Source organism: Coptis chinensis, chromosome 4, assembly GCF_015680905.1.
Source record: "Coptis chinensis isolate HL-2020 chromosome 4, ASM1568090v1, whole genome shotgun sequence".
NCBI lineage: Eukaryota > Viridiplantae > Streptophyta > Magnoliopsida > Ranunculales > Ranunculaceae > Coptis > Coptis chinensis.
The window spans coordinates 92,569,839-92,590,043 of record NC_141459.1 but is presented as its reverse complement, the minus strand read 5'-3'; the positions used below and the strand labels follow the sequence as shown (position 1 = coordinate 92,590,043).

The following is a 20,205-nucleotide window of genomic DNA, read 5'->3' as shown; positions in this document are numbered from 1 at the left end:
CATTAACTTTCAAGTCAAATAACTGAAAATGACATAAATGTCCCAACCTAATTAAAATTGAACATTGAAAATAATGAGAGTATTTATGTAATTTTCAATTGTTTGACTTGAAAGTTAACAGTCAAACCAAATTAACCATGTATTTAGGGAGTAGACCCTAATTTCCAATACTAGTTAACCCTTGTTTTTTTTGTAAAAAGTATATATATGTAGCTTTTAGGTCTTTTAACTTTTTTAGCAGTTCAGTCAATCCGTACCTTCAAGCTCCTCCTTTGAGAATTAGTTTGTCTAAGTAGACTGTTATTGGACATTTGGGTGCTCTAAAGTCTAGAGGAAAGGGGTTCTCAAATATCAAGAACTGTTAGGCAAGAGTACAATAGTTTATTAGATGTCGTCAACGATCTGGAAAATTTGGGCAAGGTAGACGTTCATTTCAGTAAATCCTAGTTAACAACTTCGTTTTCTGTGAAAATATGACGACTGGAAACTGGGAAGAAAATAAGGCATAATCACTCTTTACAAAACGTTTTCTTATCAAAGGATTACAGCCTCACTCCAAAGCGCATATACCCATAATTTCTCAGATACATTATTACGACAGATGCCAACAAATTCTTTGAAGGTGAACTCTTCAACGTCCATTTGAAGGACGGAATGTGGTATAGCCATTGACCCCACTTACAAGATTTGAATAATCAGGCAGCTGATACGAGTAGCCATCAGAGTCGTTATTCCTTAAGCTAAGCAAAGAGATATCTGGGGCACCACCAAATGGCCACTGATTTTGAGTCACCCCATCAATGTGCCCATTTCCATAGGCAGACTGACCGACAATTGGAACCGCATCCCTCAACCCATTATAATTGCTACCGGAGGAACCATAGAGTGAATGCATCCCACTGTCGTGGTAACTATCCAGCTGATCATACCTACTATAGTTTATTGATGGACTCGCGTCTGATGACATGGCCATTTCCCCAGGAAAAGTGTACTGCCGGTTGAGAGCGTGGTGGCGAGGATGGTCATGCCCATTGTACGAACTTAAGAGTGTACCTGCCCTACTGCCCTTTCCAATGCTTTGCTCTTCGTCGAGCAAGTAATTGATTATGTCAAGGTGAGGAAACTCGTCAGGCAATACTGCTTGTGCCTGACGTGTTGATGCACTACCAGCCACACTCGGCAATTCATCAGCAAAGTAAGTTTGAGAACCACTGCAAGTAGCACCAAAGATGCTATTGAGATTATGAATGCCATTTAATTCAGAAGGATTACGAAACATGTTTGCATCATGCTGGGGATACTCCAACCACTGAGGACGATTATGCAAAATTTCTGGAGTTACAGAACCGAAAGTAAAGCCCGGCCTAACTGCACTCTGATCATTCCCTCCAGATCTCTGTGGTGACTGCATAGGCGACGATAATGGAGTAGACAGGGAATGTGAATACGACTGTGATGGACTCGCAGAAGAACCTGAAGGACGGGCAGTGAAACCAGCTGGGTTTGGATTTAAGGTCTTCCCCATAATGGCATTTCTATAGGAAGGAGCATAACTGTGGGTAGGTGCTGAAGAATCAACTCCCAAGCGTCCAGCTGCACTTACAGAGCGTGACAGAAGTGGTGTCGTTTGAACCATGGAAACTACAGGAGCACTTGGTCGGGGGACAGGAATGAGAGGAGTACTTGAGGGCCTTGACATTCCAGACACTTGATGAGCTGTTGGTTTTTCATTAGCCATTAATGTGGGCTTTAAAGAAGTCGCAGGACTCCGAGCATCCACTTTGGCAATGAGAGGAACTTGTGGTGATGATATGGTTTCTTGGCGTCTTTTTGAAGATGCCTCACTGATAAATGGTTCAGTTGGAGCAGCATCTTGTGTCATAGACTTTGGCAGACCAATAGAGGGAAAATTTCTTCTAGGACTGCTGGGAGAGGATGATGCTTCTGCTGTCTGCTTGGAGGATGGTTCAACAATGACGGGATCACTGACACTCAGCTTCTTTTGTGGTGGTACAATTTCTTCCTCCTGATACAAACATATGAGAAGGCTACTATCAAAATGTGATTGACTAAACAAACTTTCATGTACAATGATAACGTATGCAATTACCTATTTAAAACTATCCAGTATTAAGGCACTAAATGAAATATATGATCAATTGGAAAATGAAAATTTGTAAAAAAGGAGAATGGAAAGTTAAAAATGTGTGTGTGTGTGTGTGGTGGGTGGGTGGGTGTTGGGGGGGGCAATTACCTATTTAAAACTATCCAGTATTAAGGCACTAAATGAAATATATGATCAATTGGAAAATGAAAATTTGTATAAAAGGAGAATGGAAAGTTACAAATGTGTGTGTGTGTGTGTGTGTGTGTGTGTGTGGGGAGGATGATATGGAATGGAATATTGTATCAATTCCCATGCCCCAAGTGATCCAATGCCTATGGTGTGTAATCAGCGGCAAAAAAACAAAAACAAAACAAATTCAAAGTATTCTCAAATTAAATTTTAGAACTGCAAGTATGATTCTACCAAATTCTTGATTATTAGAAATCAGCCTCTAGATTTATTAAGGAAAGGAAATTATGAGGACACCAGCGTCAGTAATGCCACCTTCTCATCTATAAGGTGCTCAAGCCGCTGTGTCTGATCATTCATGGAGAGAGCACCATTCTCCGATTCAGGTTCAGTTGCTCTACAAGTTCCAGATACATCACGTAGACGCCCAATATCCGTCACCGTCTCCGACAGCCGGGTATCAAGGTCAGGGACATAACCAGTTTGATCATATCTATCTTTACCACCTTGCTTCTTTCCTCTACAAATTTAAGTGCAAGTTAGAGGATGTGTAAAGTCTGTCCGCAGCGTAAGAGACTAGTTAAAGATGTTACCTGCTGGGTGATTTCTGACTTTTATAGCTAGTCAACGAATTTCCTTTGAAGGAGCCGTTCGTTGCCACTGAAGGAACTGAATCTGTAGAACAAGTAGAAGAGCTGTCGTCCATTACTGAAGACGTCTTCGTTCCTGATCTGCCATTTTCCAGAGGTATCCCACTCAATCCACTGCTACCAGCTTCTGTGGCAGATTGAACCTCCGATGTATCTATGTGATGAACCTCTGATGTGTCAGTGTCTGAATTGACAAGACTTGAGTCTCTGTCTTCAACATCTGGCTGAAGCATCTCAATAATATCATCTCCAGCAATTGACACGTCAGAGACATCATCCAGTGCCTCGGGCTTTTCAAGCATCCCTACATCAATGGTACCTCCATGTTGCTTCCTGTCTCCTACTACAACATCATACTTTTCATCCTTTCCTTTGTTTGTTTTGCGACTGCTCTTCCTCTGCTTACCCTGAGAATAGAAGGCAGCGATAGTGAAATAACGATATCGAAAAGCATTGGAGATCAGTGTTAAATATGCGGTCAAACCTATTTTACTGATTTCTGGATAGAACTAAAGCAATTAACATTTCGATAAGAAAACCACATAAAAGATAACAATAGACAGGTGAAGCTCTTCCAAATATAATCAACTGTACAACTACATGGTTTCACTAAAACTACTTAACCAGAAGAGAGTATTGTCATATGGAACTACATGTAAAGAAATTCCAACTAAAGTTTTCAGCTCTAACAATTTTAATGGTAAGATACTAAAAAAAATGAATATAAAGTCCAACTTTTAGAGGACTTCGATATGATGATTTGATGGAAAGATGGGAAAATATTATCTTGCCATCTCGATGTTGGTTTTGTACTTACAGATCTGTACTGTAAGCATCTCACACTACAGTTTTCAATGATATTATTATTGCTTTACTGAGCAAAAAAAAATAAATACAAACAGAATACCTGCTTTTTCTTAGAGCGCTTTTCCTTTTCAGCTCCTCTTCTTGCTTTTTGCTCACTTTCAGCTTGCCATGCCGCCTCTTCTTCTCGAATCAGCTCCTCTTGTCTCTTTAAAGCAACAGACTCCTGGTAGGCAACCTCGACTTTATTGCTGTAACACGAAAGTACAAAAGCTAACACACGTTAGAAAGAGGTATAAGAGCTATCAACCGAAGAAAACTAGCAGTCGGTAGAATATTCTAAGATACTTTTAATTCTTAAGAATATCTTTATTACCTAATTCATGAATGATGAACTATTAACAATTAGAATATTCTACTCAATGTATTCTACTTAATTGTATTTCTTTACTATAACATATTTCCCAAGCAATCAAGAAAAAGGCAATAACATGTTATTTCATACATTGCTTAACATGGACTCATATGAAAAGTAACATCTGAAATCCCTATAACAGGCTCATAAGGTCTATCTGTTAGCACAGAAACAATTCTGTTTGAATCCTTTTGGATCCAAACAGAAACAATGTTCGCTGGGGCAAGAACAAGGAGCCAGCAACCATTATATAACCCAAATAACTTCTTCAGGATCTGATTTGACATGATCTAGTACAAGAGGGATACAAATTCCATGATCCGAGGCAGGAAGAGTGAAACGTCTAGCACAAAACAAAATTCAACCAGCAAGTTCCCTACCTAAAGATATGAGATAAAACAAAAATCTCCACACTCCTACGACCAAGCTCTGTAAGCCGCCTCTCATCACGTTCAATAGATTCTTTGTTAAAATCTTCTCCAGAGCTTCCATCCTACATGCACAACGTAAACGTTACAGAGCTTGTAAGAATTCAGAGACAAATAAAGTAAACTCGAACCACCCAGACAAAGTTACTGGAAGCCAAGCATAAACACACTTCCAATAGCCATCTATAGTTATAACCCCAGAGGCACCAAACAGTGTTCAGGCGCTTCTCTGGGGAACCGCTATAAACTTAATGCATCTACAACTTAGCTATATAAAACCCAAAGTTTTTATGTAATACATGCATTCTATTTATTAGGAAAAAGAAATAAATAAGCCCACCTTCTTTTCATTTTTTGATTTTTTTTTATTCCGATAACATATCCCCAAATGATAAAATCACTACAAATCGTAAACTATAAGTCATAATCCAAGTCAATATTGAGCTTCCATGTAGCTAACTCACACAATGAACCACACATCCGACCGAACTCTAGGGCATAAAAATTAACATGTACATGCTAGTAGAATACTTAAAAATCCAAGACCACTAAGAGGAATGTTACACTTTGTTTGGAACGCCTCCTGGTTTTCATTTGATACAGAAGATATGTACAACCCACTAGAGCTTAAACGGTCAATCAAGTGAAAAACTATTATATTATGCTTGCTTAATATGATACCTTCAGAACATAGAGTAAAATGTTGCAAATATTCTGATTCCTATTTAGTACGAATTATCAGTAATATAAAAAAAAAAAAAAATGATAATTTGAGAAGGGTCTATTACATATTTTAACATGCTTAAGCTCAACTATGAATGGTTGGATATTTCAAATCAACACTTCAGTATCAAACTATCAATGCCATCAGAAGGAAAATGTGGTCCACCATCCACACTGAAGGTTGTAACAGAGAAACAATCACTTTTTCGAGCATAGGAAGAAAGAAAAGGCTATTGAACTTGTTTGGAAGTATTCCATGACTTGTTCACATGTCAAATTATTAATCTTTACTTCTTTCTGTTTAGGTTCTATAATTAAGATTCTATATTTTGACAAGTATCTATAAACTTGCAAAATAAATCAAAGGAGAAAGTTCGACGGTGCTACACAATCTGACAAGCTCATGACAGCCAGCTTTGTCAGAAAAATAACTCAACGAGATAGCACACAACACATGCTTACCTTTGTACGATTCTGAGGACCCTTCTCATCCTTTGGAGGTAACGGTTCCAGAGTAGCTCTATCAAGAAGTTTTAAAACATCATCCGCCAAAACAAACATGTCTTTCTCCACACAAACAATGGGGTCAGGTGTTTCCTCAGTCTCTAATAATTTTGCTCCCCCTTTCTGGCTCTTGCTCTGACACTCGAGAGCCTTCAGGCCACTGTAGAGAGAATCCATCACCAGCGTGGATGTCACTTCCTTCTCTACAAAAAATTGCTTCACAACAGCTTTCAAGATTATGTCCGTTTTCTCCCTGGACATGCGGCGCTTCAAAGTGGGCTCAACTCCCGACCAAAAAGAACGGAAACTGCAATTATCTCAAATTACAATCAATTAGAGAGGTGAGGCTACCTAGGCCATATATAAGTAATTATGAACGCTTACTACTTTCACATAGAAGAAAGACAAAAAATAAAGAAGGCCAGAGTTTTCCAAACAATTCTCCTGAACAAATGCCTGTAAATATACATGAGATCGTGTCATACAAACCTACACTTAGTGCAAATGATGTACTTATAACACATCATTTTATACGAATTAAAAGAAGCATATATTGTGTGTAATACTTCATATTAGTGTTGGGCCAAACAGTGTATCCCTAATACACAGCATAAACTGATATCTTTAACTAGGTCAACACAACAAAAGAAACAGATGAACGCATGGAATCTGCTTACAAAAAAATATTATAAATGAATAAACAAATAAAAGCACATAAAGATACCAAACTCTGAATAAATATGGTTGTACCCAGATGCCAGGGCGCTTGTTAGGGTAAAAACACTTACAGCAAGCACTTATAGATGCACTAGTTCACATTCGTTAACAAGATAATGACAATTTTTTGTTACTGCAGTCAACACGTTCAGTCACATATCCAAAATCACAGCCATTGAAACTAAACCTACAATATCAGTTGGTAACTCAAACCTAGGAGATGTCTTACAGACATACCTTCTCTGGTCTACATGCCTATACTAAATTCAGTAATAAACAACGATAACCTTAAGGAAAAAAAAAGAGAATTACCTTGACCACCTGACTTTGTCCTCAATCAATTTCCCAAGCATGTCTCTTCTCTCCATAACAAAACGCCGGCATAATTGCTCTACATTAGTTAAGTATACCCGAACTAGTTCTCTCCTATACTGGCAATCAAGGCAACGGAAAGGGCGGTGCGATTTCTCCCTTAAAAGACAATAAACGAAAAGGCGTAGTTAGTTGATGATGATTTGATCATTACCCATCGAAATAAATCATAATAACTGTCACCCAAAAGGCTCGATATACATACCTTGTGTTTATTAGATAACATAAATAAAGTCATATATTGAGCTTAAAATCAGGATGAGTGAAAAAATGGAGAGTTTAAGCCTTTAAGAGGTGTAGGAGAAGAGCGAGATCTCAAAAAGAAGAGCAGAAGGGGGAAGGCTGAAGACAAAGCTGTTGAAGGTGGTAGGAGATGATGTGAGTAGTGGAAGGATGATGGTTTGTGAAGCAGGTAATGGTGGAGCATCTGATATGGTGTAGGTCAAAGAAGAGGATAACAATTTGGTGGGAGAATGAGCGATGGAAGTGCTTTTGCTTGTTTATTTTTCTTATTTTGTGTGTGGACAAATGTAAGAGACACTGACCTTGGTCCATTAGCATCTTGCTGAAGGGCCAAGGCCCAAGGGTTGATGCCATGATGCAGTAATTTGTTTTGATTATGTAAATACACTATCTTTATTGATCAAAAAGAAAAATAGCAGAAAACATGTGTCCTCTAGTTCACTAACAAAACCAACTTATTTATTATGGTCCAAATTCTAGTGGGCCACTTATATTGGCGTAAATAAGAAGCTGTGCCAAGCAAAACGAAAGCGGAGCGGGCTTCTACTTGACTAAGGGTATAGGGTATAGGGCTAAGGGCTTTGGGGGGGAAGACATGGAATAAAACATGATTACCCTTAAAGCCAACTCATTGGGTAGAGTCGTAGAGAAGGCAATTGATCAGAAAAACTAATCTTGTTAAGCAAAACCATTCAAGGTAATTATACCATAACAGTTGGCCGAACAATAAAGGACGTAAAAACACGAAAACTCTCCAATGGAAAATAAAGGATCACTTACGAACTTGAACGAGGGTCTCGTCAGTCATTAAAGAACACATCTTGAAGAGATTAAAATTTTGCCTATTGCCAAACAGTCCCCTCCCACCCCCCACCCCAAAAAAAAACAAAACAAAATTTAGAATGTAATAACCTTGGATTTTGGTATTGGTAGTCTTCTCTCAAACCTATATGTTCTGTGTTACATGCCAATTATATATCCAAGACTAGTCATACCAAATAGATCCCACACCTTCATTTCTAGAAGCATTCACTCTATTTGCACTAAACCCATCAGACCAAAACACCAAAAGAAATACAAACTTTCTGAATACCTTTCTTAAATGTGAATCATCAAAAAGTGCCCATTGTTTCAAAGTTACTTTTTATCTATCGATCTGCCATGAAAAACTTTACATGCGAATCATGCATTTGTTTTACATAACATAACCAGGGTTAAAGGCCGATCGTGTTCTTTGGCCTATAATTGAGGCGGACTGGCCTTTAACACTTACTAACTTGATAGCTAACTAAGAGTGGAGTACATGCAAAAAGAGTAATCAGTTCACAATCAACAAAAGGAACAAAACCTAACTCACAAAGAATAAGGAAGATAAAAGAATAGGATAATGTTGGTGAGTCTCTTGCTCACTTTTTTCTTACTTTCTTCTCATATGAATAAGATGCCAATTTATCAAAAATATATATATATGATAATGTTTTAACTCAGGAAGAACCAAAGAACAAGGAAAAAACAAATACAAGTACATTGACAGATGAGACCACAGAAATGAGACACATCATTCAACAATGAAATTAAAGGATCACCTGATAACTTGAACCTGAGCCTTTATAATAAGCGTATCAGAAGTAATAAATCCATCTTGAACTTTTGATAACTCCATAAACTTTTTCCAACCCCAGTCATGCTCTTTCTTCCAGAAGCGATGTAATGTATCTGCAAAACTTCAACGATTAAAATACAACGGAAGAAAGATTAGATGTGCTTAGGAGGAAATAAAACCTAGATGCAATCAACGAACCAGAATATTTGGATTTCTTTGGATCCTTATTCACAACAGCAATTGTAAATTGAGCAAAATGGCTCCATCCTGTCAATAGTTGGAAATAGAAGAATATTATATTAGCACCACTTGCAAGGAACCAAGAAGATATATTGTGTAGTATAAAGTTGAATATCAGTAATATAAACCTGGAAGAAGTTTGTCGTGATTAGCAACGCATAGAAATAAAGAGAGGTGGTTGCAAACATCACATCCCTGTGGGTAGATTAAAATGTACCTGGCAAGCCATCTCAGAAATTTAATTTAAATGCACAAGCACAGCTAGGCTTGCATATAATTACAAATAGATGCAAGTAATATATGCATATGGCAATATAAAAACTGACAGAGCTGTAAAATTAGGATAGGTTCCAATATCACAGAGAGAGAGAGAGAGAGAGATCTTGGTCTTAATTTTCCATAAGCAGTGCAAACTATAATGGTTTTGAACAAGTTGTGAATACTTCTGTCTCTGTGTCTATTGGTACGGAATTTGCTGGGCTATTAAATCATTGAGTACTCACCGATTAACTCGCTGCTTAGCTGACCCGACTAACAATTTAATCCCCGATCACGATTGGGCTCAAAAACTCCCCGAGTACTCGGCTGATTAACCGATTAATAAGTGTTGATTAGCCGATTAGCCGAGTAATTGTGTTCACTATTTCAACTATTTCAATGCTAAACATCGAACTCGACATTTCACCGATTCGATCAACCCCGATTCTGTAAAGTTCTACACTTTAATCATATTTATTTTAGTTGATTGAGTGTTTTAATTGTTTATTGATTGATTGGGTTCTTAATTGGCTCCATTATGTTGGTATTTCAAAGTTAAATATATTTAATAAGTATTTGTAAAGAAATATAGTGTTATGAAAAATCGCCGGATTAATTCCGATTAATCCCGACCGATTACACCTAACCGCTACTCACTCTTCAAACGAGTAGCGACCGAGTAGCGATTTAACTGCACAGGGAATTTGGAAAACAAATCTTTCAAGAAGAGTGAGATTGGGGGATAGAAAAGAACTAGAGAGAAGGGGAAGGCTTATGATTATCTGCAACGGTACCTATTACACCAACACCAACACCAACACCAATAATAAAGTCAAATGAAAAGGTGCCTCTCACACAAACAACAACAGTTGAGATATTTAATTCATAATTTCTAAGAACAAGGGTAATTTAAAGGACATGTGGCACAACTATCACATTACATGGAAACTTTGCACCAATAGAAAGAAGAATCATCCACCACAAAAGTAGAAAGTCGTAACCTGCTTTCTCAAGAAATAATATACATCCGTGAGCAGAGTGAACTCTTGGGCAAACGGGGGTGGGGGCTAAATGCCTAAATGTATTTGGCATCCTACTATCTGATTGTTACCTTTCATCTTCTTCATATCTAGCCTCCCTCCTTCTCTCCATTCTTCTTCTTTCCATTTTCACCCTTCGAATCTTGTCTCCTTCTCACCAATTTCTCCTTTGCTCTTCTAAAATCTTAAGAGTAATTTTTTTTCTGAGCACTACTCTTTCTCTTCCATAGGCACCAAACAACATCATCTTTCTTTTCTGTCAGCGACTAATATCGAAACTTGTGTCTGCTCACGCCCCACTGCACTGCAGTTTGTAGTCTTGCAAAAATATAATAAAATAGATCCATCTAGATTCCTTGAATAGCTTGGTCCACAAACTTTGATGGAAACAAACAACTCTCATGTCTTGTTATTCTTGAGAGAACCATCAACGTTACAATTGTCAGAGGAAAATAGGTAAAGCAGTAAAACATGATTAACTAACTCTGCTTATCAATAACGAGAACTCTTTTCAAAGATATATACAATGCGATTCGCAAACTAGGTAGGTAACCTGCCGACAGTCTAGGCAGGCCATCCAATTCCCAGACATTCAATTTCCTTCCAAAACTGAAATCCCATACTAGCAAAAGTATCCTAATTGCTGTGCAGTTTTAAAGCATGCTTCTTTCTCAAGACAGCATACAGCAAAAAAAAATCAACATATCAAATTTTCCATATGATCAAATAGTCATCTCAGACTTTGACCATGTCTCGCGTACCCAATCTTCACTCTATTGTTTTTCCAAAATCCTCATTTACCCATCAGATCTCACAACCAAACAGAAGGCTCCTCTAAGTACCCAGAACAGGAGCAAATTTTTCATATCTAGCCACAATCACCTTTCTAAAAAGCTACTCTTCTACTTCAAACCCCAAACACACCCAGCCGGCAATCGAATTCCTTTATACATATTTATGTTTTTAACCTTTTAAGAGTTGAGACAATATACTCAGAAAAACAGAAAGGCATTACATTCAAACTAAGTCAAAAAGAATTCTAAAGCTCCGTGACCACCATCAAGGAAATATCAAAGTTCATGAACTCGTAATTATATACAGACTTTCAATCACACGATACCAAACTGACAAAAGAAAACAACATCCATGATAAACCAAATATAGTAATCACCATACCATTTGTATCCGCCAACCTCGAATGCATTGCTTCGAAGTTCCCTTTTGCTAATTTGTGAAAACTTCTCTATTCTCCAAGTAAACTTTCCATATAGTTCAGAAGGCTTTGGCCCTGCAAAGAACTGAAAATCAGCTCACAAAAACTACAGCCATACAGCTTATTAGAGTAGACAGCAGCAAACAACTTCCTTCTAAACATCAGGCATATTACTGTTAAATCCTAAGGTGAAATCAGCCTAGTTATCACCTATATGCCAATCAGGATTTATGGTGGCTCTCTGTGGAATCAGGTACAGATAGGCGATTCACAGTAATGACAAAACCGATTATGAGGAAGTGCACATTTTCTTCCTCACGTGATGGGAGTATATTATAATTTATTTATTTTTTCAATTTCCTATAATATGGTCATTTGAGAAAGCGGGCACTTCATGATAGGAAGAATCCTTCAATGAAAGTTACAAAAGTATATCTTTCCACCTGACAGCAGCTAATCAGGTTACAGGCTGGTATCAGGTTGCTGGTTCAATCCAGTCATAATTGTGCAGACCTTTCTTTGCTGACTGCTACACATAAATCTAAATATTTTATTAGACAATGGGGGCTATCATTGAGAAGATAACACTTGCAATTCTCTTTGTTGAGTACTATTGCCCCACCTCCTAAGTCCCGCCCCTCCATATCCCATTCATCTTTCCAATAATTTTCCCCTCCATATCCCATTCATCTTTCCAATAATTTTCTAGTTGTACTTGGAGTAAAATCTTCAATAATTTTCAAAGCAACTTCTAATTCTTTGACCTACTGAAAACTTTCATTCTATCAACAAGGAATATCAGATGCAGTATTTGTCCTTAGAGTTGTCCATAATACCAATGCACTCCAAAATTATCAAACGACTGAAAAAACATATTTGCCCACTCTATTTATATTTATTCAAAGTAATCAAAAAACCGAAGCAACATAACAGAAAACATTTCCGGGCTTTCATTTTTCTTACCACAGTCATCATCATCCTCGTCTGTATCCCAGTAAGGTGGTGATGTCGAGGGAGTGCCATTCTCGACCTGTTCACTAGAACGCCATTCCGCCAAAGCTTCTCCAGACTGGCAACGTTGTCCGCTTGAAATTCCATTCGACGACCCTCCAACCCCACAATCGTCATTTGGACTACCAGCCATTACCCTTTCTTCTTATTCTTATTACCTCACCCACTCCTTCACCTGCACCCATCAATTTCAATAAAAATAAGCCATCCCATTTCTCACAACATCAAACCCAATACAAAACTCCCATTTCCTAATCATAAATTAATAAAAGAATCAAAATTTTCAATTTAAAAATCAAATAATCTAAAACCCATAAATTTATAATCAAAAAACAAAAATTAAACAATACCCAAATCTTAAAAAACCTCAAAACACATAAAACCAATAAAAACAGACCCCAATAAATTATGACTAATTAAAACCACTCAAAAACTAGTCAATTCTAGCTGAACAAATGATCAAATTATGTAATTGAAATGGAATCAGAATCGAGGGTGTACCAGTAATGAAGAGGGAAGAAGGTGGTATTGTTTTTTGGTTAATAATGGCGGAAAGACGCCGTTTTACCTCTCTGGAGAAAAAAAAAAAAAAAAAAAAAAGAGATTGGGGCTCGAAAGACAGCGAAGCCAAATGAGGTAAAATAAATTTAATTTTTATTTTAAGACCGAAATAGTTTTATATTTATATTGAAAATTTACTTAAAGGTTGTGAGATATCGAAATTTATTTAGGCATTTTGTTTGTGTGAAATATTGGAGACTTTAATAGTTTGCCAGGTTTACTCCGATTAGGAAGATACGATGAACACAACAGTTTTCGGTATAGATTTTGGGGGTGCGTAGATTGTGCCATAGTACAAAATATTTATGATATTTATAGAGATTCCAATAAGAGATACATAAATATTGCGATATATTTATATATATATATATATATATATATAATACTGCAAATATCAGTGATATTTCAACAACATTAGTAATATTTATAGATATATGGTGATATTTTGTATAGATAGTAATTTTATTTAATATTTATCATTATATTTTAAATAAATATAAATAATATATATCATGATATATCAATAAATATCTCTAATATTTGTCGATATTTTTGATATCTACGATATTTGCATATGAAACAATATAAAATATCTCTAAAAAGATAATTATATCCACGATACATATCAAGAAATTGAGTTAAAAAAGTATCGATAAATACTCATATCTCGATATTTTATACTATGGATTGTACTATATAGATAGTAGTCCATCACTTAGTTAGAGTACTTAGTCCATCACTTATTTTACTATTCGGTAATACGGTTCTGATTTTTTATTGGTTCGGTTCTTAAAAACCCACTGTTAATGGGTCTAACATTTTAGGACCCAAAACCCCTATAAACAGTTTCAATTCCGGTTTGGTTTTGGGTAATCGGACCCCCAAAAACCGATATATATTAGATTGGTTGATATATATTTTTTGGTTGATTAGTCAATTTTTTTATATGTTGATATATCATAAAATATTGGAAATGTCGCTAATATAAACCGATATATATCGGAAATATAGGAGATATTAATAAAAAAATCAGTCAAAGTCAATAAAGTCAATAATATATATTGAATAATATTGGATATATCAATTGATATATTGGAAAATTGGGGAATCTGATATATATCGATTCAAAATTGTATCAATATATCCATATGATATATCATAATATATTCATGTTGGTACCCCAAATACCAATATATATCGTAGATATATCGGTTGATATTTTCGACCCTAGATATTTAGACGGGGAAGATCGATATATCGATCGATATTTTCGGCCCTGGATACGGGGAGGATCTAGGAGGGGTTGTAGCCCACCCCAAGCTTGCCTAGGAAAAAAATATAGTAATATTATAGTATATAATTCACCCAAAAAATATAGTGATGTAAATTAAAAGTAGTACCCAGTTAGATCGAGCATCTATAGTTGGTGATAGTATTTTCTTCAAATTTGAAGGCGAAATTTGGAAAAATTGGACGCAAATTTTGACCAACTCTAAGTGGTCGCAAATATCATTCGCAAATTTGGAATATAGATACCTTGCGCGACATTAACACTGTAGCCCCCAAGTGAAAAAAAAAAACTCATGCAATATTCCCACTGTCGCACCAAATTGAAAAAGTAAAAAAAAATAACTCACGCGACATTAGTAATGGCGCACGACAGTACTACTGGCGCTGTGTGCTTGTCAAAGTCAAAAAAAAATTTGGGGCGACATTTGCAATGGCGCATGACATTACCACTGTCGCTCCGCATCCGCATCTGAATCCCAAATTTGCGAACAAGGAAGCGGCTAGAAAGGTGATACGACCGAATTTGCTTCCACCTAGAATTGGATTTCTGCGAAATTCCAAGTTTTGGATACAAATTTGAAGAATTTGGGAGGTGATACTACCACCTATAGATGCTCTTAGACTGGAAATCCTCTCCAAAAAAAAAAAAAAAAACACTGGAGATCCTGGATCGGCCCCTATATTTAGACCATTATTATACTTGCCATACATAGTAACTAAAAGCAAAGGCATTTGCATCGATAAAAAAAACAAAAAACAAAAAAAAAAAAAAAAAAAAAATAAATAAATAAATAAATAAATAAATAAAAACAACAACAAAGCCATGTGTACTGATTTTAAAGTTATTTGGCTTGCATCGCTCATCAATATAGGGATTTAAAAGAGATATTGTCATTGAGACATTGACAACGAAGATGCTTTAAAGAAACTTCTAGAGGAGGCTAGATTTGTGGCAGCTTGTACATAATGAACAAAACACATAATGGGGAAAACAGGCAAGTCCTAATACTTAAAAATGCCGCATCTGTATATCCGTTCTGTTAGAATGACGCAACTTTTATATGTATCACTCGTCTGATCAATCAAAGGTAGGCTTCGGGTACCAATGTGTACTAGAAGATGTTCTAACAAGGATGCTCTTGCATAGGATAGGACCGATTTCGATATATTGGTAACACAAATCTGTATAACTCTTTAATTCAATTCACAAGATGGATGTCTCGGATGTTACTAGTCAGTTTATCAAAGTTCTACCCTCTAACTTATCGGGCGTCTCAAATTCCAGTTCTTCAAATTATGGGTTACTCATACATCACATTGACGCCTCTAAGCTCTGTCTTTGTACTTTGCCATTTGTATCGTTCCCAACTGTCTCTTGAATGACATCGCCATGTACCCTAAGGTAAATCATAAATGTTACATTTTATTTTCCGTGATTCAAACTATACTACATCTTAACATCGATTTTTCTCTTATACAGGTTTCAGATCCTTGGTTTGCAATCTTTGCTATTGTTTACGTTTCTCCCACTTTACAACATTTAGAAGAAACTATCTCTAATGGTGGATCCTTCAAGATGTATTGGAATGAAGAGAGACTTTGGTTTATACAATCAGTTATACCTTACTTGTTTGCATGCTTGAACATTTTTATGAAGATGATGGGAATGAAGGATATCAATTTCAGTCCCACAGATAAAAGTTTAAAGGAAGAAGAAATCGAAAGATACCAAAGGGACATATATGACTTCAATATAAATGAAACGTTCCAACTTATCCCTAGCTACAATTGCAAGTCTAAACGTAGCACCGTTAGCTGTTGGCATAACAAGGGTGATTGGTGGGAAAACCTTGACTTGTTTGGGTAGATTTTCCTCTCATTCATGATAATATTTGTTAATTACCCGTTAATTGAAGGGACGAATTCCATTCAATGTAACGATCTTGTCTATGTCACTTGTAATTATTGGTTATCAAGTAGGAGTGTTGTTGCTATGATTGTTTTAAGAGTAGAGCGATCAATGATGTATTCAAATTAAAGTCAATTGTAAATTTTCTTCTTTGAAATTATCAATGTATTCCCAGAAGAGTAGAAACTTGGTGCACGATATGAATGTCTCCGAAAACGTTCTCTTTCCTTTACAGGATTAGTGGTAATCGTTACTACAAATGTTGGAGTTTCTACAATACTTATTCTGAGCACAGTTGGCCTGATCTAAACTTGACGAAAACTGGAGGAGACGGAGGTTGGAGTCCCTACTTGCAATGCTACTGAAAGTGACTAATTGAGGCGGGAGCCATTGCCTACTTCCTGACTCACCCTGAGAAATGGCTAGTTATAGTCTTGTAGCCAATCATCCTGAGGTTGTTCCTCGTTATTTTATAGACAACAACTTAATCGAGTCTATTTAGGTAGTAGACGCTTATGGATGTGTGCCTTATTCACAGAGGGTTATCTCACTTAACGAGAAATGAAGGATGTAGCGCGAAGTTTTGGATCTATTACGGATTAGGCTGCAGTCTGCAAAGTACTCAACCTTGACCACCGTTGGAGTGAATATGTGGTTTTCATTTGGAAGGCATTGATATAGGTATGGTGTTGAGATTTAATTTAGATCCACGCCTTCGAACTCTTCCAACAGTGTGCAGGATCGGAATACCTAGAGGCTTAGTGTGGAAAACGAGACTTATTTACTTGGGAACCATTGTTTCGTGGGTAGATCACGATTTGTGTTGCTCTTAGCAATTTCTTCTTCCTTACTTTCCACTGCTTGGTGATAATAATAATAGAACGATAATGACTGAAAAATTAATAATTTCAAATCGAAAATTAACAGTACGAGTTACCAAATTAACAGTAAAAGCTACCATCCAATTAATAATCCACATCCAATTAATATACTGATAACAAATATGTGCTGGTAGATTGAGGGAATTCCCTTAATATTCCACATCAATCTAGCACCAAAAAAAAAAAAAAAAGGGTCCCACCACCACCACCACTACACTAAATAAGCCAATTAGAATTTCTCCCAAATGGGAAATTAGGGTCTCCCCCAATACACACAAAAAACACCACCACTAGATGAGCCAATTAGAATTTTCCCCCACTAAATGGGAAATTAGGGTCTCTCTCAATACACAAAAAAAAAAAAAAATCAAATTGAGTTGACCGTGTATTTTCACTGCATCATTAACAGACACTAGCATAGAAACACCTCAAACATTAAAACATTTTATCAAAGAAACATATTGAGCGTTAGAGAAAAATATCAAGTTAACACGCTCTAAGCCTCTAAACATATTGAAAAGGTAATGAAATCAGTCAATGAAACAAGATATCCTCAAGACCAAGCAGAGACACCAATAGCATGAAGTAATGAATCCCAAGTTACTTGACATAGCTCCAGGAATCTTTGTCCTCATTCTCATAACTGAAAGCTTCGTTCACATTTTCCTGCAAAAAGTTAAAGGGCAAGATTTAAAGGTTCCTTAGAACTGAAAACTTAAATGACATTTACAAACTTACCGGAAACGAGACTTTATCCAAAGGTTCATCAGTAAATTCAGCAACCTTAATCACTTCATCCACACCATCATCCTATAAAACAAAAGTTAAATGGTTGTAATTCCATTTAAATAGAGCTTGTAAGTTAAATGGCTATCAGATGATTTTTTTAACGAAATCAGAAAATTAAAACAAAAACAAGGACTACTGGAAGGTATCTATTAGATTTTTTTTGTATGAAACTGTGAATATAATAATAATAATAATAATAATAATAATAAAGTTACAATATAGAGGTAATTCATGTAGGCCTTGTTTGGCACCCTGGATAAAGAAGCATGTACACTATATAAGAGGTTGATAGTGTATTTTCTGGTACATTTTTTTTTTTGTGGTTTGTGGGTGTAACTTAAGGTATAGTGGAGGCCCAAAATCGTGGAAAACCCTTGATAACGGTATCTATGGGGAAAGTTAGGATTTCGATCTACATCTTAACAAATAAGAAAAAGGCTGAGAGAAATAAAAGAAAAACACAGTCGTACTTTTTCACTCTCCCTTCTTCTTCATTGATACATGATTGATCTCCATTTCAAAAGGTAAAAGATCTCCACTTCTTCTTCTTCTTCTCTCTTTTTCCCCACCATCTTCTCTCCACGCCTTTCTCTTCCTAGAAACAAAAAGGGGAAGTCAACCCTTAAACAAAACCACCATTTTCATCTCACAATAAAATCCTTGATTTTTCAAAATTGAAAATCCCCCTCCTCACAACATCTCTTGATTACTCCAAGTTTTTTATTTTAAGAAATGTAAAAGACGGAATTAGTCCAAATTTGAAGATACAAGGTCAAACCTACTTGAATTTGGTGATTTCAGAATTGTTGGTGTTGCTATCAAAGAAGTTGATGTAATTTTTGTTTGTAAATTTCTTTTCAAGAAAATAAAAATATGTATAGAGTTGTTTTCTTCGTAAATTAATTTTGGATCTTGATGAACAACTCTGCCCTCTTAGATTTAATTGTATTGAGTTTTCCATTTGAAGCAATTCGGATTATTTTGGGTAAATTTCTGATTTTTTTTTGTTGCTATATAATTGGGGTGCGATAAATTTTGAGAAAGAGTTAGGTGAGAATCAAACACCTTCAGTACTGATTATCTCTAAAACATGAACTACTAGAATTGGATACTCCAAACTTGATTAGGTACCACCTTATACTGTATAATTTGTTGCTGCCAAAAAGAGCCGTAAGATATGATATAAGGATAGAACTAACCCATATGGCCCAGCACAAAAAAAAACGTCCGAAGTCAACTCTGATTGGTGTATTGCAATAAAATAATGATTCAAACTCTCTCCTTCTCTCCTCTCTCTTAACCAACCAATCATAGCCGACTTCAGAAGTATTTTTTTGTGTTGGGCCATGTGTTGTAGTCGCCCTCATGATATAATAGTCCAAAGGCCACTATAACATATCCTCCATAAAGTGGTCAACAAGTCAAAACTTTATAGACTTTCGGTTTCTAAATTGATGTGTGGGTTACTTCTAAATAAATATCCTATTTACTCATGCCTAATTAATTGCATTGGCTAATTAAGAGAAGAATGTTACATTATCCATTCCACCTTTTATGGGAAAGGGGAGATAAAAAGACTTGGAAGATTAAGAATGTAACCACCATCCTCTCTCCATCCTTTATAAAAGAGTGTAGAAACCCTATATTTCAACACTACAACAACTAACACAATAAAGAAAATAAAGATTTGGAAGAGAAACGGTGCTTTGCTATCGGATTCAACACATCACTCTTGCAATGGATCAAAGTACAATTTTTATTGATTCATTATTTACATTCTTTATATAATGTGAAATAATAACATATGATTCATGATCCTCTAAACACTATTAAATTAGTATTACAATTCATTTATATCTTGCGGGAATGTTTCTAGCTATGGGTGGAAATGGAATCGGATCCACATCTTTCGCCTTGGACTTGCTTCCTCTCTTCTTCTGAACCTACCAATCTACCTTTTTAGTGTAATCAGCTCAGCAATCTTTCAGATTCAATGCTAACAAGATTTTTTGTAGGAGAACATGTAGGTTATTCACCTTCCTCATCATCCTCATCGAGCTCCTCTTCATCAACTAGATCAGTCTAATTGACCGTTCGTAGAAGTGAATTAGTTTCGTTTAAGACTTTATTGCCATTGCCAGAAGACGAGGACGTGGGCTCAACCATTTTTGTCGTTGAAGAGGAATAGGAATATAAATATCTACTATTCATGGTCTTTAACCCCATAACTTCCGCAGTAGGAGATCTAAAGTTAGGGG

General features: G+C 36.2%; 1 protein-coding gene across 1 annotated transcript; it reads right to left on the bottom strand.

The window, feature by feature from the left end:
* Window positions 1-494: 494 nt before the first annotated feature.
* LOC147505688 (TNF receptor-associated factor homolog 1a-like) lies at window positions 495-13,173 on the bottom strand. Its single transcript, XM_086558172.1, has 13 exons — window positions 13,019-13,173; window positions 12,470-12,692; window positions 11,470-11,581; window positions 9,124-9,212; window positions 8,954-9,022; window positions 8,739-8,868; window positions 6,850-7,008; window positions 5,779-6,127; window positions 4,546-4,658; window positions 3,854-4,001; window positions 2,890-3,353; window positions 2,612-2,816; window positions 495-2,026 (listed from the first exon to the last, which is right to left on the bottom strand). Exons 2-13 carry the CDS (start codon window positions 12,648-12,650, stop codon window positions 632-634), a joined length of 3,414 nt encoding a protein of 1,137 aa, XP_086414298.1. The 5' UTR covers window positions 12,651-12,692; window positions 13,019-13,173; the 3' UTR covers window positions 495-631.
* Window positions 13,174-20,205: the final 7,032 nt, after the last annotated feature.